Source organism: Neophocaena asiaeorientalis, mitochondrion (genome assembly GCF_003031525.2).
Source record: "Neophocaena asiaeorientalis mitochondrion, complete genome".
In the NCBI taxonomy this organism is placed as follows: Eukaryota; Metazoa; Chordata; class Mammalia; order Artiodactyla; family Phocoenidae; genus Neophocaena; species Neophocaena asiaeorientalis.
Window position 1 is genome coordinate 1 of NC_026456.1, and position 16,385 is coordinate 16,385.

Below are 16,385 nucleotides of genomic sequence, written 5' to 3' on the forward strand. Positions count from 1 at the left end.
GTTAATGTAGCTTAAATTTTCAAAAGCAAGACACTGAAAATGTCTAGATGGGCCTATCGCCCCATCAACACAAAGGTTTGGTCCTGGCCTTTCTATTAGTTCTTAGCAGCCTTACACATGCAAGCATCCGCATCCCAGTGAGAATGCCCTTCAAATCATAGAGACCAAAAGGAGCAGGCATCAAGCACACTACATTAGTAGCTCACAACGCCTTGCTTAGCCACACCCCCACGGGAGACAGCAGTGACAAAAATTAGGCTATGAACGAAAGTTTGACCTAGCCATGCTAATCAGGGTTGGTAAATTTCGTGCCAGCCACCGCGGTCATACGATTGACCCGAGCTAATAGACATACGGCGTAAAGGGTGTCAAGGAGTAGTATAGAATAAAGTCAAATCTTAGCTAAGCTGTAAAAAGCCATAACTAAGCCTAAGCTAAACCACGAAAGTAACTTTACCACAAACCGAGTACACGACAACTAAGACCCAAACTGGGATTAGATACCCCACTATGCCTAGTCGTAAACCTAAGTAGTCCTGAAACAAGACTATTCGCCAGAGTACTATCGGCAACAGCCCAAAACTCAAAGGACTTGGCGGTGCTTCACATCCCTCTAGAGGAGCCTGTTCTGTAAACGATAAACCACGATCAACCTCACCAGCCCTTGCTACTTCAGTCTATATACCGCCATCTTCAGCAAACCCTAAAAAGGAATAAAAGTAAGCATAATTACAGCACATAAAAACGTTAGGTCAAGGTGTAACCTATGGGTTGGGAAGAAATGGGCTACATTTTCTATAACAAGAACACCCCTTAAACCCACACGAAAGTTTTTATGAAATCTAAAAACTAAAGGAGGATTTAGCAGTAAATTAAGAATAGAATGCTTAATTGAATAAGGCCATGAAGCACGCACACACCGCCCGTCACCCTCCTCAAGTATCACAGCAGAGCCCTAGATCACTAATCCCTGCTAAGCAAGCATACAAGAGGAGACAAGTCGTAACAAGGTAAGCGTACCGGAAGGTGTGCTTGGAATAAACAAGATGTAGCTTAAACAAAGCATCTAGTTTACACCTAGAAGATTCCACAATTCGTGCACATCTTGAACTATACCTAGCCCACCCTCTCCCCATTACTACTATCATGAATCAACCAAATAAAACATTCACCACACGTTTAAAGTATAGGAGATAGAAATTTAATTACCAGTGGCGCTATAGAGAAAGTACCGTAAGGGAAAGATGAAAGAATCAATAAAAGTAAAAAAAAGCAAAGCTTACCCCTTGTACCTTTTGCATAATGACTTAACTAGCAATAATTTAGCAAAGAGACCTTAAGTTAAAATACCCGAAACCAGACGAGCTACTTACAAGCAGTGACTAGGACAAACTCATCTATGTGGCAAAATAGTGAGAAGACTTATAAGTAGAGGTGAAAAGCCTAACGAGCCTGGTGATAGCTGGTTGTCCAAAAAAGGAATTTCAGTTCAACATTAAACAATACTAAATACCCCATCAAGTTTTAACGTATGTTTAACTGTTAGTCTAAAAAGGTACAGCTTTTTAGAAACGGATACAACCTTTACTAGAGAGTAACATAAAACTCAAACCATAGTTGGCTTAAAAGCAGCCACCAATTAAGAAAGCGTTCAAGCTCAACAACAAAAACAAGTTTTAATCCCAACAATAGATAAAACAACTCCTAGCTTGATTATTGGACTAATCTATTTAACTATAGAAGCAATACTGTTAATATGAGTAACAAGAAAAATTTTCTCCTCGCACAAGCTTACATCAGTAACTGATACTATACTGATAATTAACAGTTAATAAATACAACCCAACACTAAATTATTTATTAAATACACTGTTAACCCAACACAGGCGTGCACTAAGGAAAGATTAAAAAAAGTAAAAGGAACTCGGCAAGCACAAACCCCGCCTGTTTACCAAAAACATCACCTCTAGCATAACTAGTATTAGAGGCACTGCCTGCCCAGTGACTTAATCGTTAAACGGCCGCGGTATTTTGACCGTGCAAAGGTAGCATAATCACTTGTTCTCTAAATAAGGACTTGTATGAATGGCCACACGAGGGTTTTACTGTCTCTTACTTTTAATCAGTGAAATTGACCTCCCCGTGAAGAGGCGGGGATAATAAAATAAGACGAGAAGACCCTATGGAGCTTTAATTAATCAACCCAAAAATCACAAAACAGTACCACCTAAGGGATAACAAAATTTTATATGGGTTGACAATTTCGGTTGGGGTGACCTCGGAGCACAAAAAACCCTCCGAGTGATTAAAACCTAGGCCTACTGGCCAAAGTGTAGTATCACTTATTGATCCAAGTTTTTGATCAACGGAACAAGTTACCCTAGGGATAACAGCGCAATCCTATTCTAGAGTCCATATCGACAATAGGGTTTACGACCTCGATGTTGGATCAGGACATCCTAATGGTGCAGCAGCTATTAAGGGTTCGTTTGTTCAACGATTAAAGTCCTACGTGATCTGAGTTCAGACCGGAGTAATCCAGGTCGGTTTCTATCTATTACGCATTTCTCCTAGTACGAAAGGACAAGAGAAATAAGGCCAACTTCAAAAAAGCGCCTTTAAACAATTAGTGATTCCGTCTTAACCTAATAAACTAGCGCAAATATATTATGCCCGAGACCAGGGCTTTGTTGGGGTGGCAGAGTACGGCAATTGCATAAAACTTAAGCCTTTATACCCAGAGGTTCAAATCCTCTCCCCAACAAATGTTTATAATTAACATTTTAATACTCATTCTCCCTATCCTCCTAGCTGTTGCTTTTCTTACTTTAGTTGAACGCAAAATCCTAGGCTACATACAACTCCGAAAGGGGCCAAACATCGTAGGTCCATACGGCCTATTACAACCCTTTGCCGACGCAATTAAGCTATTTACTAAAGAACCCCTACGACCAGCTACATCCTCCACCACTATATTCATCATCGCACCTGTACTCGCACTAACCCTGGCCCTCACCATGTGAGCCCCTCTACCTATACCACACTCCCTGATCAACATAAACCTAGGAGTGTTATTCATACTAGCAATGTCTAGCCTAGCCGTCTACTCCATTCTATGATCAGGATGGGCCTCCAACTCAAAATATGCTCTAATTGGAGCACTACGAGCAGTAGCACAAACAATTTCTTACGAAGTAACATTAGCCATTATTCTACTATCAGTACTCTTAATAAACGGCTCCTTCACCCTATCAACACTAAGTACCACACAAGAAAAATTATGACTACTCTTCCCCTCATGACCATTAGCCATAATATGATTTACCTCTACCCTAGCAGAAACCAACCGAGCCCCCTTTGACCTCACAGAAGGAGAATCAGAGCTGGTATCCGGCTTTAATGTAGAATACGCAGCAGGTCCTTTCGCCCTCTTTTTCCTAGCAGAATACGCTAACATTATTATAATAAATATGTTCACAACTATCTTATTTCTAGGCACATCTCATAATCCCCACATGCCAGAACTATGCACAATAAACCTAATCATCAAATCCCTGCTATTAACAATATCCTTCCTATGAATTCGAGCATCCTACCCTCGATTCCGATATGACCAATTAATACACCTACTCTGAAAAAACTTTCTTCCACTAACACTAGCCCTCTGCATATGACACGTCTCACTACCCATTATAACAGCGGGCATTCCTCCACAAGCCTAGACCTAAGAAATATGTCTGACAAAAGAATTACTTTGATAGAGTAAATAATAGAGGTTTGAGCCCTCTTATTTCTAGAATAATAGGAATCGAACCTACTCCTGAGAATTCAAAATTCCCCGTGCTACCACATCACACCATAATCTATATAGTAAGGTCAGCTAATTAAGCTATCGGGCCCATACCCCGAAAATGTTGGTTCATACCCTTCCCATACTAATTAACCCACTCATCTCCATTACTCTACTAATAACTCTTATCCTAAGTACAATAATTGTAATAATTAGCTCTCACTGACTATTTGCCTGAATTGGATTAGAAATAAACATGATAGCTATCATCCCCATCATAATAAAAAAACCATCCCCTCGAGCCACAGAAGCCTCAACCAAATACTTTCTAACACAAGCTACAGCATCCACATTACTCATACTGGCAGTCATCCTTAATCTAATACACTCCGGCCAATGAACCATCATAAAGCTATTCGACCCAACAGCATCTGCTCTAATAACAATAGCCCTGGCCATTAAACTAGGGTTATCACCCTTCCACTTTTGAGTACCAGAGGTCACACAAGGCATCCCTCTAACCACAGGATTAATCCTTCTCACGTGACAAAAAATTGCACCTATTTCAATCCTCTATCAAATCTCACCATCAATCAACCTACACCTAATAATTACCATATCTTTCCTATCCATCCTCATTGGAGGCTGGGGAGGACTAAACCAAACACAACTTCGAAAAATCATAGCTTATTCGTCAATTGCCCACATGGGTTGAATAACCTCTATCCTACTATATAACTCAACTCTCACCCTACTAAATCTATTAATTTATATTATTATAACTTTTACTATATTCATACTACTCATCCAAAACACTACCACCACTACACTGCTCTTGTCCCAAACATGAAATACAACACCTGTTATAACAACCTTCACCATACTCACCCTACTATCCATAGGAGGACTCCCCCCACTCACAGGATTCATACCCAAATGGATGATTATTCAAGAGCTAACAAAAAATGACACCCTTATCTTACCAACCCTTATAGCTGTCACAGCCCTGCTCAACCTATACTTCTATATACGCCTTGCCTATTCCACAGCACTAACCCTATTTCCCTCTACCAACAACATAAAGATAAAATGACAATTCCACCCTACAAAACAAATAACTCTCTTACCAACAGCAATTGTATTATCCACTATACTTCTACCTCTCACACCAACATATTATATTCTATTATAGGGGTTTAGGTTAAATTAGACCAAGAGCCTTCAAAGCCCTAAGCAAGTATAATCTTACTTAACCCCTGCTTAATAAGGATTGCAAGACCATATCTCACATCAATTGAATGCAAATCAAACACTTTAATTAAGCTAAATCCTCACTAGATTGGAGGGATACATCTCCCACGAACTTTTAGTTAACAGCTAAATACCCTAATCAACTGGCTTCAATCTACTTCTCCCGCCGCGAGAAAAAAAAGGCGGGAGAAGTCCCGGCAGGATTGAAGCTGCTTCTTTGAATTTGCAATTCAAAATGATTATTCACTACAGGACCTGGCAAAAAGGGGATTTTTACCCCTGTCTTTAGATTTACAGTCTAATGCCTACTCGGCCATTTTACCTATGTTCATAAACCGATGACTATTCTCTACCAATCACAAAGACATTGGTACTCTATATCTACTATTTGGTGCCTGGGCAGGAATAGTAGGTACCGGCCTAAGCTTATTAATCCGCGCTGAATTGGGTCAACCTGGCTCACTTATCGGAGATGACCAAATCTATAATGTGTTAGTAACAGCTCATGCTTTCGTGATAATCTTTTTCATAGTAATACCCATTATAATCGGAGGGTTTGGTAACTGACTGGTTCCTTTAATAATCGGAGCTCCTGATATAGCATTCCCTCGTCTAAACAACATGAGCTTCTGACTGCTTCCTCCCTCTTTCCTGTTACTAATGGCATCCTCCGTAGTCGAAGCCGGTGCAGGCACAGGCTGAACCGTGTATCCCCCTCTAGCGGGAAATCTAGCACACGCAGGGGCCTCAGTGGACCTTACCATCTTCTCTCTGCATCTAGCCGGCGTGTCTTCAATCCTTGGGGCTATTAATTTCATTACAACCATCATTAACATAAAACCGCCTGCTATGACCCAATACCAAACACCTCTTTTCGTATGATCCGTCCTAGTTACGGCAGTGTTACTCTTACTATCACTACCCGTCCTAGCAGCCGGGATTACTATACTATTGACCGACCGAAACCTAAACACAACTTTCTTCGACCCTGCAGGAGGGGGTGATCCTGTCCTATATCAACACTTATTCTGATTTTTCGGTCACCCCGAAGTATATATTCTAATTCTACCTGGTTTTGGAATAATCTCGCACATCGTAACATACTACTCAGGAAAAAAAGAACCCTTCGGGTATATGGGGATGGTGTGGGCTATGGTCTCCATTGGCTTCCTAGGTTTTATTGTATGAGCTCATCACATGTTTACAGTCGGAATAGACGTAGACACACGAGCATACTTTACATCAGCCACTATAATTATTGCTATCCCCACAGGGGTAAAAGTCTTTAGCTGATTAGCAACGCTTCATGGAGGGAACATCAAATGATCTCCTGCTCTAATATGAGCCTTGGGCTTTATTTTCCTATTTACAGTAGGTGGCTTAACTGGTATTATCTTAGCTAACTCATCCCTAGATGTTATCCTCCACGATACCTACTACGTAGTTGCCCACTTCCACTATGTGCTTTCAATGGGGGCTGTTTTCGCCATTATAGGGGGCTTTGTCCACTGGTTCCCACTATTTTCAGGCTATACACTCAACCCAACATGAACAAAAACCCAATTTGTGATTATATTCGTAGGTGTTAACATAACATTCTTCCCACAACACTTCCTTGGCCTATCTGGAATACCTCGTCGATACTCCGATTACCCAGACGCCTACACAACATGAAACACCATTTCATCAATAGGCTCTTTCATCTCACTAACAGCAGTTATACTAATAATTTTCATTACCTGAGAAGCATTTACATCCAAACGAGAAGTATTAACAGTAGACCTCACCTCCACAAACCTTGAATGATTAAATGGATGTCCTCCACCCTCTCATACATTTGAGGAGCCGACATATGTCAACCCAAATGATCAAGAAAGGAAGGAATTGAACCCTCTCTAATTGGTTTCAAGCCAACACCATAATCACTATGTCTTTCTTTATAAATGAGATATTAGTAAAGCCTTACATAACTTTGTCAAAGTTAAGTCACAAGTGAAAATTCTGTATATCTCCATGGCATATCCCTTTCATCTAGGCTTCCAAGATGCAACATCACCCATTATAGAAGAACTCCTACACTTCCATGATCATACATTAATAATTATTTTCCTAATTAGCTCCCTGGTCCTCTATATCATCACCATAATACTTACAACCAAACTAACACATACCAGCACAATAGACGCCCAAGAAGTAGAGATGGTTTGAACTATCCTCCCAGACACCATTTTAATTCTAATTGCCTTACCCTCCCTATGAATCCTCTACATAATAGATGAAATTAATAACCCTTCTCTTACTGTAAAAACAATAGGCCACCAATGATACTGAAGCTACGAATACACTGACTATGAAGACCTAAACTTCGACTCTTACATAATCCCAACATCAGACCTAAAACCAGGAGAACTACGACTACTAGAAGTGGACAATCGAATAGTCTTACCTATACAAATAACAATCCAAATACTAGTCTCCTCCGAAGACGTGCTACACTCATGAGCTGTGCCCTCCCTAGGCCTAAAAACAGATGCAATCCCTGGACGCCTAAACCAAACAACCTTAATATCAACACGACCAGGCTTATTCTACGAGCAATGTTCAGAAATCTGTGGCTCAAATCATAGTTTTATACCAATCGTTCTCGAATTAGTACCCTTAGAGAACTTTGAAAAATGATCTGCATCCATACTATAATCTCATTAAGAAGCTAAACTAGCGTTAACCTTTTAAGTTAAAGATTGGGACTTACAGGCTCCCCTTAATGACATGCCACAACTAGACACATCCACATGACTTCTAACAATCCTCTCTATGATCTTTACCCTCTTCGCGCTACTCCAACTAAAAATCTCAAAACACCTCTACTCCCCCACCCCTAAACCAACACCTACTAAAATACAAGAACAACAAGCCCCCTGAAATCACACATGAACGAAAATCTATTTGCCCCTTTCGTAGTCCCAGTAATACTGGGCATCCCCATCACCACCCTAATTATCATATTCCCCGCCCTATTATTCCCAACACCAAATCGACTAATCACCAATCGAATAGTCGCTATCCAACAATGATTAACTAAACTCACATCAAAACAGCTAATAATCACACATAACCTCAAAGGACAAACCTGATCTCTCATGCTTATTTCACTTTTCTTATTTATTGCCTCTACAAACCTTCTTGGAATAATACCCCACTCATTTACACCTACTACCCAACTCTCAATAAACCTAGGCATGGCTGTCCCTCTATGAGCTGGCACCGTCGTCATGGGTTTCCGCAACAAAATAGAAACATCCTTAGCCCACCTTTTACCACTAGGCACCCCCACCTTTCTAATCCCTATACTAGTAATAATCGAAACTATTAGCCTGTTTATTCAGCCCTTAGCCTTAGCAGTACGATTAACAGCCAACATCACAGCAGGCCACTTATTATTACACCTAATTGGAAGTGCAACCCTAGCATTGACAAGTATCAGTCTACCTACAGCCCTCATTACATTCATTATCCTTACTTTACTAGTCATCCTTGAGTTCGCCGTAGCCTTAATCCAAGCCTACGTATTTACCCTACTAGTAAGCTTGTACTTGCAAGACAATACATAATGACCCACCAAACACATTCATATCACATAGTAAACCCCAGTCCTTGACCCCTTACAGGAGCCCTCTCAGCATTTCTTATAACATCAGGCTTAGTCATATGATTCCACTTCAACTCAGCAATTTTACTAACTCTAGGCCTACTTACAAACACCCTAACAATGTACCAATGGTGACGAGATATTATTCGAGAAAGCACCTTCCAAGGCCATCATACCCCAACCGTCCAAAAGGGGCTTCGGTATGGTATAATTCTTTTCATTCTATCAGAAGTCCTATTTTTCACGGGCTTCTTTTGAGCCTTCTATCACTCAAGTCTTGCCCCTACCCCTGAACTAGGTGGTTCTTGACCACCAGCAGGCATTCATCCCTTAAACCCACTAGAAGTCCCACTTCTCAACACCTCTGTGTTATTAGCTTCCGGCGTATCTATTACTTGAGCTCACCATAGCCTTATAGAAGGAAACCGCAAACATACACTCCAAGCCCTTCTTATCACAATTATGCTTGGCCTCTATTTCACCCTCCTTCAAGCATCAGAATACTATGAAGCTCCATTTACAATTTCAGACGGAGTCTACGGGTCTACATTTTTTGTAGCCACAGGCTTCCACGGATTACATGTCATCATCGGATCGACTTTTCTTATTATCTGCTTCATACGTCAACTGACATTCCACTTCACATCAAACCACCACTTTGGCTTTGAAGCCGCTGCTTGATACTGACATTTCGTAGATGTCGTATGATTGTTCCTTTATGTATCTATCTATTGATGAGGCTCATAGTTCTTTTAGTATTAATTAGTACAACTGACTTCCAATCAGTTGGTTTCGGTCTACCCCGAAAAAGAACAATAAACTTCCTACTAACACTGCTAACAAATACAACTCTAGCTTTACTACTCATACTCATCGCCTTCTGACTCCCCCAACTAAACACATATGCAGAAAAAACTAGTCCTTACGAGTGCGGTTTTGACCCAATAGGGTCTGCTCGTCTACCGTTCTCCATAAAATTCTTCTTAGTGGCGATTACCTTTCTTCTCTTTGACCTAGAAATTGCTCTCCTACTCCCCCTACCCTGAGCAATTCAAACAAACAACCTAAAAACTATACTTCTCATAACCTTATTCCTAATCTCCCTTCTAGCGGCTAGTCTGGCCTATGAATGAACCCAAAAAGGTCTAGAATGAGACAAATATGATACTTAGTTTAAAGTAAAATAAGTGATTTCGACCCACTAGACTGTGATTTAAATTCACAAGTACCAAATGTCTTTAGTCCACATTAACATCCTAATAGCCTTTACTATATCTCTTACGGGCCTACTAATGTATCGATCCCACCTGATATCTGCATTACTATGCCTAGAGGGCATGGTGTTATCATTGTTCATCCTAATAACCCTCACCATCCTAAACTCACACTTCACCCTAGCCAACATAGCACCAATTATCCTCTTGGTATTTGCAGCCTGCGAAGCAGCTATTGGACTAGCCCTATTAGTTATAATTTCCAATACATACGGTACCGACCACGTACAAAACCTTAATCTTCTCCAATGCTAAAATTTATCATCCCTACTATTATATTAATACCTCTGACCTGACTATCAAAAAACAGTTTTATTTGAATCAACACCACAACTCACAGCCTATTAATTAGCTTCACAAGCCTTCTCCTACTCAATCAATTCAACGACAATAGTCTCAACTACTCCTCAATATTCTTCTCTGACCCCCTTTCTACGCCACTACTAATACTAACAATATGACTTCTCCCGCTAATACTAATAGCAAGCCAGTCGCACCTCCTAAAAGAACCCCTCACCCGAAAAAAACTTTATATTACAATACTAATTGTATTACAAACCCTCTTAATCATAACTTTCACTGCCATAGAACTAATCATATTTTATATTATATTTGAAGCTACACTAATTCCCACCCTCATTATCATCACCCGTTGAGGCAGTCAAGCAGAACGACTCAACGCAGGACTCTATTTCCTGTTCTACACACTTATAGGATCCCTCCCCTTACTAGTGACACTAACATATCTACAAAACACACTAGGCACTCTCAACTTTCTTCTATTACAGTACTGAACCCAGCCACTACCCACCTCATGATCTAATATTTTCATATGGTTAGCTTGCATAGTGGCTTTCCTAGTAAAAATACCCCTCTATGGACTTCATCTCTGACTACCAAAAGCACACGTAGAAGCCCCTATTGCAGGTTCAATAGTACTTGCAGCCGTACTATTAAAACTTGGAGGCTACGGCATACTACGAATTACATCTATCCTCAACCCCTTAACAGGACATATAGCCTACCCATTCCTCGCACTATCCCTATGAGGAATAATTATAACTAGCTCTATCTGTTTACGCCAAACAGACCTAAAGTCATTAATCGCATACTCCTCAATCAGCCACATAGCACTCGTCATCGCAGCTATTCTCATCCAAACTCCCTGAAGTTACATAGGGGCCTCCGCTCTAATAATTGCCCATGGTCTTACATCCTCCATACTATTCTGCCTAGCAAATTCAAATTACGAACGAACCCACAGCCGAACTATAATTCTAGCACGAGGCCTACAAATCTTCTTCCCACTAATAGCTGCTTGATGACTATTGGCATCTCTAACAAACCTCGCCCTACCCCCTACCATCAATCTGATCGGAGAGTTGCTTGTAATTATGTCAACTTTCTCATGATCAAACCTCACCATCATCCTCATAGGAACAAATGTCGTAATCACAGCCCTCTATTCCCTATATATGCTAATCATAACACAACGCGGTAAACACACCCACCATATTAACAACCTCACCCCCTCTTTTACACGAGAACACGCCTTAATAGCTTTACACATCATTCCTCTTCTACTCTTATCACTAAGCCCTAAGATCATTCTGGGCCCCCTTTATTGTAAGTATAGTTTAAAAAGAACATTAGTCCGTGAAGCTAAAAACAGAAGATAGAACTTCTTACTTACCGAAAAAGTACTGCAAGAACTGCTAATTCATGCCACCCACACCTAACAATGTGGCTTTTTCAAACTTTTAAAGGATAGCAGTTATCCGTTGGTCTTAGGAACCAAAAACTTGGTGCAACTCCAAATAAAAGTAATAGACTTATTCACCTCATCCACCCTACTCACACTACTCATACTGATCACCCCAATTATGGCATCTAGTACAAACCTCTATAAAAACAGCAACTATCAACACTATGTGAAAAACATGACCCTGTCAGCCTTCATCATTAGCCTAATCCCCATAACCATATTCATCCACACAAATCAAGAAATACTTATCTCAAACTGACACTGAATTACTATCCACACTTTTAAACTAACCCTCAGCTTTAAAATAGACTACTTTTCACTCATATTTATACCTGTGGCATTATTCATTACATGGTCAATTATAGAATTCTCAATATGGTATATACACTCTGACCCTAATATCAACCAATTCTTCAAGTATTTACTTATTTTCCTAATTACTATACTCATCCTAGTTACAGCCAATAACCTCTTTCAACTGCTCGTTGGATGAGAAGGAGTCGGAATCATATCCTTCTTATTAATTGGCTGGTGATTCGGACGAACAGATGCCAACACGGCCGCCCTTCAAGCAATCTTATATAACCGCATTGGGGACATTGGGTTTCTTCTATCTATAGCCTGATTCCTATCCAACACAAACTCATGAGACCTACAGCAAATCTTTGTACTCAGCCAAAACCCCTCAAACCTCCCCCTTATAGGACTCACACTAGCCGCAGCTGGAAAATCAGCCCAATTCGGATTACACCCTTGACTACCCTCGGCAATAGAAGGTCCCACCCCGGTCTCAGCCTTACTCCACTCAAGCACAATAGTTGTAGCAGGAGTTTTCCTACTTATCCGCTTCTCCCCTTTAATAGAAAATAACAAACCCATCCAAACGATAATACTCTCCCTAGGCGCCCTTACCACCTTATTTACAGCCATTTGCGCCCTAACCCAAAATGATATTAAAAAAATCATTGCCTTCTCCACCTCTAGCCAACTTGGTCTGATAATAGTAACTGTGGGCCTCAATCAACCTCATCTAGCATTCCTGCACATCTGCACACACGCCTTCTTTAAAGCTATGCTATTCCTGTGCTCCGGCTCCATCATCCACAACCTAAATAACGAACAAGATATCCGAAAAATAGGAGGATTATACAAAATCCTTCCCTTTACTACAACCGCCCTCATCACTGGCTGCCTCGCACTAACAGGAGTCCCGTTCCTCACAGGATTTTACTCCAAAGACCCCATTATCGAGGCCGCCACTTCGTCTTATACCAACGCCTGAGCCCTACTACTAACACTAATTGCCACCTCCCTAACAGCTGTCTATAGCACTCGCATCATTTTCTACACTCTACTAGAACAACCCCGCTTCTCCCCTCTCATAAACATCAATGAAACCAACCCCGCACTAATCAACCCCATTAAGCGCCTACTAGTCGGAAGTATTTTTGCCGGGTTTATCCTCTCCAACAACATACCCCCAATAACCACCCCCTTAATAACCATACCCTTACATCTAAAACTAACGGCTCTAATAGTGACAACTCTAGGCTTCATCATCGCACTCGAAATCAACACCTATTCAAAAAACCTAAAATACCCTCACCTATCAAACTTTACCAACTTCTCTACCCTACTAGGCTACTTCCCTACTATTATACACCGCCTACCTCCTCACCTAATCCTAACAATAGGCCAAAAACTCGCAACCTCTCTACTAGACCTAACCTGAACAGAAATTATCCTACCAAAAACCATAACCTCTATCCAACTAAAGGCCTCCTTACTAACTTCAAACCAAAAAGGCCTTATCAAATTGTACTTCCTATCTTTTCTCATCACTATAACCCTTGTCATATTACTATTTAATTACCCCGAGTAATTTCCATGATAACCACAACACCAATAAACAACGACCACCCGGTAACAATAACCAATCAAGTACCATAACTATATAAAGCAGCAATACCTATGGCTTCTTCACTAAAAAACCCAGAATCTCCCGTATCATAAATAACTCAATCCCCTAATCCATTAAACTCAAACACAAAACTCACTTTCTCCCCTCCCAAAACACAAAACACCACTAAAGACTCTACAACTAAACCTAAAAGAAACCCCCCTAACACAACTTTATTAGAAACCCAAACTTCAGGGTACTGCTCGGTAGCCATAGCCGTTGTGTAACCAAATACAACCAATATTCCCCCTAAATAAATCAAAAACACTATCAAACCTAGAAATGAGCCCCCAAAACTAAAAACAATTCCACACCCCACAGCACCACCCACAATCAACCCTAGACCCCCGTAAATAGGCGAAGGCTTCGATGAAACCCCCACAAGACTAATTACAAAAATAACACTTATAATAAAAACAGCATATATTATCATTACTCTCACATGGACTCCAACCATGACCAATGACATGAAAAATCATCGTTGTAATTCAACTATGAGAACCCTAATGACCAACATCCGAAAAACACACCCACTAATAAAAATTATTAACAACGCACTTATCGATCTCCCCGCCCCATCAAACATCTCCTCGTGATGAAATTTTGGCTCCTTACTAGGCCTCTGCCTGATCATACAAATCCTAACAGGCCTATTTCTAGCAATACACTACACACCAGACACCTCTACCGCCTTTTCATCAGTCACACACATCTGTCGAGACGTAAATTACGGCTGAATCATTCGATACCTCCACGCAAACGGAGCCTCTATGTTCTTCATTTGCCTCTATATCCACATCGGACGTGGCCTGTATTACGGCTCCTACATATTCCAAGAAACATGAAATATTGGTGTACTCCTACTACTAATAGTCATAGCCACCGCATTTGTAGGCTACGTTCTACCCTGAGGGCAAATATCATTTTGAGGTGCTACCGTCATCACAAACCTCTTGTCAGCAATCCCTTATATTGGCAGCACACTAGTGGAGTGGATCTGAGGCGGGTTCTCTGTAGACAAAGCAACATTAACACGTTTCTTCGCCTTCCACTTTATTCTCCCATTCATCATTACAGCACTAATAATCGTCCACTTACTATTTCTCCACGAAACAGGCTCAAACAACCCCACAGGAATTCCGTCCAACATAGACATAATCCCCTTTCACCCTTATTATACAATCAAGGACATCCTAGGTATCCTACTATTAATCCTGACCTTACTAACACTAACCTTATTTTCACCCGACCTTCTAGGTGACCCTGATAACTATGTCCCAGCAAACCCACTGAGCACTCCAGCACACATTAAACCAGAGTGATATTTCCTCTTCGCATATGCAATCCTACGATCAATCCCCAACAAACTGGGGGGAGTACTAGCATTACTACTTTCCATCCTCATCCTAGTACTAGTCCCAATACTCCAAACCTCCAAACAACGAAGCATGATATTTCGGCCCTTTAGCCAACTCCTATTTTGAACTTTAATTGCAGACCTCTTAACCCTAACATGAATCGGAGGTCAGCCTGTAGAACACCCGTATATTATCGTAGGCCAATTAGCATCTATCTTATATTTCCTTTTAATTCTAGTGCTAATACCAACAGCCAGCATTATTGAGAACAAACTCCTAAAATGAAGAGTCTTTGTAGTATATAAAATACTTCGGTCTTGTAAACCGAAAAAGGAGAACCCCACTCCTCCCTAAGACTCAAGGAAGAGACATTTAAACCTCACCACCAACACCCAAAGCTGGAATTCTTTATAAACTACTCCTTGAATACAACTTATATATAATTATTAAAATACTGCAGTACCATGTCAGTATTAAAAACAACCTGCTCCAAACCATTCTACTGCAACTACCATGTATATAAACATATACATACTACTGTCTTAGTCTTTCTTTATAAATATATATATACATGCTATGTATTATTGTGCATTCATTTATTTCTCCATACGGCTTGTTAAAGCTCGTATTAAATATTATTAATTTTACAAAGCACATAATTTGCATGCTCTTACATATTATATGTCCACTAGCCCTTCATAACCATTATATCCTATGGCCGCTCCATTAGATCACGAGCTTAATCACCATGCCGCGTGAAACCAGCAACCCGCTCGGCAGGGATCCCTCTTCTCGCACCGGGCCCATATCTTGTGGGGGTAGCTAAATAATGATCTTTATAAGACATCTGGTTCTTACTTCAGGACCATTTTAATTTAAAATCGCCCACTCGTTCCCCTTAAATAAGACATCTCGATGGACTAATGACTAATCAGCCCATGCTCACACATAACTGAGGTTTCATACATTTGGTATCTTTTATTTTTGGGGGGGGGCCTGCATCGACTCAGCTATGGCCTTAGAAAGGCCCTGTCACAGTCAGATAAATTGTAGCTGGACCTGTGTGTATTTTTGATTGGACTAGCACAACCAACAGGTGTAATTGAATTAATGGTTACAGGACATAGTACTCTATTATTCCCCCCGGGGTCAAAAAACCCTATCTCAAAGAGGCCCAAACCCCCCTTACCCCCCACAAAACTAACCGTCTGCTTTAATATTCACCACCCCCTTAGACTGCTTGGTCCCTAGATATTTAAACACTTTTTTCTAAAAATCAATACTAAATCCGACACAAGCCCCATAATGAAATCATACAGATAGTTTCCTACTCCATAC

At 40.6% G+C, this 16,385-nt stretch overlaps 13 protein-coding genes across 13 annotated transcripts, besides 26 other annotated features; 12 read left to right on the forward strand and 1 right to left on the reverse strand. All coding sequences in view use genetic code 2, as the record gives it.

Annotated features, from left to right (window-relative positions):
• Positions 1–70, forward strand: a tRNA (tRNA-Phe).
• Positions 71–1,042, forward strand: an rRNA (12S ribosomal RNA).
• Positions 1,043–1,109, forward strand: a tRNA (tRNA-Val).
• Positions 1,110–2,589, forward strand: an rRNA (16S ribosomal RNA).
• A 100-nt stretch (positions 2,590–2,689) lies between these two features.
• Positions 2,690–2,763, forward strand: a tRNA (tRNA-Leu).
• Positions 2,764–2,765: 2 nt separating this feature from the next.
• ND1 (NADH dehydrogenase subunit 1) lies at positions 2,766–3,722 on the forward strand. Its single transcript has one exon. It carries the CDS (start codon positions 2,766–2,768, stop codon positions 3,720–3,722), a length of 957 nt encoding a protein of 318 aa, YP_009121446.1.
• Positions 3,723–3,727: 5 nt separating this feature from the next.
• Positions 3,728–3,796, forward strand: a tRNA (tRNA-Ile).
• Positions 3,794–3,866, reverse strand: a tRNA (tRNA-Gln).
• Positions 3,867–3,869: 3 nt separating this feature from the next.
• Positions 3,870–3,939, forward strand: a tRNA (tRNA-Met).
• ND2 (NADH dehydrogenase subunit 2) lies at positions 3,939–4,980 on the forward strand. The gene has a single exon. A coding segment is annotated over exon 1 (1,042 nt).
• Positions 4,981–5,049, forward strand: a tRNA (tRNA-Trp).
• A 5-nt stretch (positions 5,050–5,054) lies between these two features.
• Positions 5,055–5,123, reverse strand: a tRNA (tRNA-Ala).
• Position 5,124: 1 nt separating this feature from the next.
• Positions 5,125–5,198, reverse strand: a tRNA (tRNA-Asn).
• Positions 5,199–5,233: an origin of replication.
• Positions 5,231–5,297, reverse strand: a tRNA (tRNA-Cys).
• Positions 5,298–5,364, reverse strand: a tRNA (tRNA-Tyr).
• Position 5,365: 1 nt separating this feature from the next.
• Positions 5,366–6,919, forward strand: COX1 (cytochrome c oxidase subunit I). Its single transcript has one exon. It carries the CDS (start codon positions 5,366–5,368, stop codon positions 6,917–6,919), a length of 1,554 nt encoding a protein of 517 aa, YP_009121448.1.
• Positions 6,911–6,979, reverse strand: a tRNA (tRNA-Ser).
• Positions 6,980–6,986: 7 nt separating this feature from the next.
• Positions 6,987–7,054, forward strand: a tRNA (tRNA-Asp).
• On the forward strand, positions 7,055–7,738 carry COX2 (cytochrome c oxidase subunit II). The gene has a single exon. It carries the CDS (start codon positions 7,055–7,057, stop codon positions 7,736–7,738), a length of 684 nt encoding a protein of 227 aa, YP_009121449.1.
• Positions 7,739–7,741: 3 nt separating this feature from the next.
• Positions 7,742–7,809, forward strand: a tRNA (tRNA-Lys).
• A 1-nt stretch (position 7,810) lies between these two features.
• ATP8 (ATP synthase F0 subunit 8) lies at positions 7,811–8,002 on the forward strand. The gene has a single exon. The coding sequence runs from the start codon at positions 7,811–7,813 to the stop codon at positions 8,000–8,002; it is 192 nt and encodes a 63-aa protein (YP_009121450.1).
• ATP6 (ATP synthase F0 subunit 6) lies at positions 7,972–8,652 on the forward strand. The gene has a single exon. The coding sequence runs from the start codon at positions 7,972–7,974 to the stop codon at positions 8,650–8,652; it is 681 nt and encodes a 226-aa protein (YP_009121451.1).
• COX3 (cytochrome c oxidase subunit III) lies at positions 8,652–9,436 on the forward strand. The gene has a single exon. A coding segment is annotated over exon 1 (785 nt).
• Positions 9,437–9,505, forward strand: a tRNA (tRNA-Gly).
• On the forward strand, positions 9,506–9,852 carry ND3 (NADH dehydrogenase subunit 3). The gene has a single exon. A coding segment is annotated over exon 1 (347 nt).
• Positions 9,853–9,922, forward strand: a tRNA (tRNA-Arg).
• Positions 9,923–10,219, forward strand: ND4L (NADH dehydrogenase subunit 4L). The gene has a single exon. It carries the CDS (start codon positions 9,923–9,925, stop codon positions 10,217–10,219), a length of 297 nt encoding a protein of 98 aa, YP_009121454.1.
• ND4 (NADH dehydrogenase subunit 4) lies at positions 10,213–11,590 on the forward strand. The gene has a single exon. A coding segment is annotated over exon 1 (1,378 nt).
• Positions 11,591–11,658, forward strand: a tRNA (tRNA-His).
• Positions 11,659–11,719, forward strand: a tRNA (tRNA-Ser).
• A 1-nt stretch (position 11,720) lies between these two features.
• Positions 11,721–11,790, forward strand: a tRNA (tRNA-Leu).
• Positions 11,791–13,611, forward strand: ND5 (NADH dehydrogenase subunit 5). The gene has a single exon. It carries the CDS (start codon positions 11,791–11,793, stop codon positions 13,609–13,611), a length of 1,821 nt encoding a protein of 606 aa, YP_009121456.1.
• On the reverse strand, positions 13,595–14,122 carry ND6 (NADH dehydrogenase subunit 6). The gene has a single exon. The coding sequence runs from the start codon at positions 14,120–14,122 to the stop codon at positions 13,595–13,597; it is 528 nt and encodes a 175-aa protein (YP_009121457.1).
• Positions 14,123–14,191, reverse strand: a tRNA (tRNA-Glu).
• A 4-nt stretch (positions 14,192–14,195) lies between these two features.
• Positions 14,196–15,335, forward strand: CYTB (cytochrome b). Its single transcript has one exon. It carries the CDS (start codon positions 14,196–14,198, stop codon positions 15,333–15,335), a length of 1,140 nt encoding a protein of 379 aa, YP_009121458.1.
• Positions 15,336–15,405, forward strand: a tRNA (tRNA-Thr).
• Positions 15,406–15,473, reverse strand: a tRNA (tRNA-Pro).
• Positions 15,474–16,385: a D loop.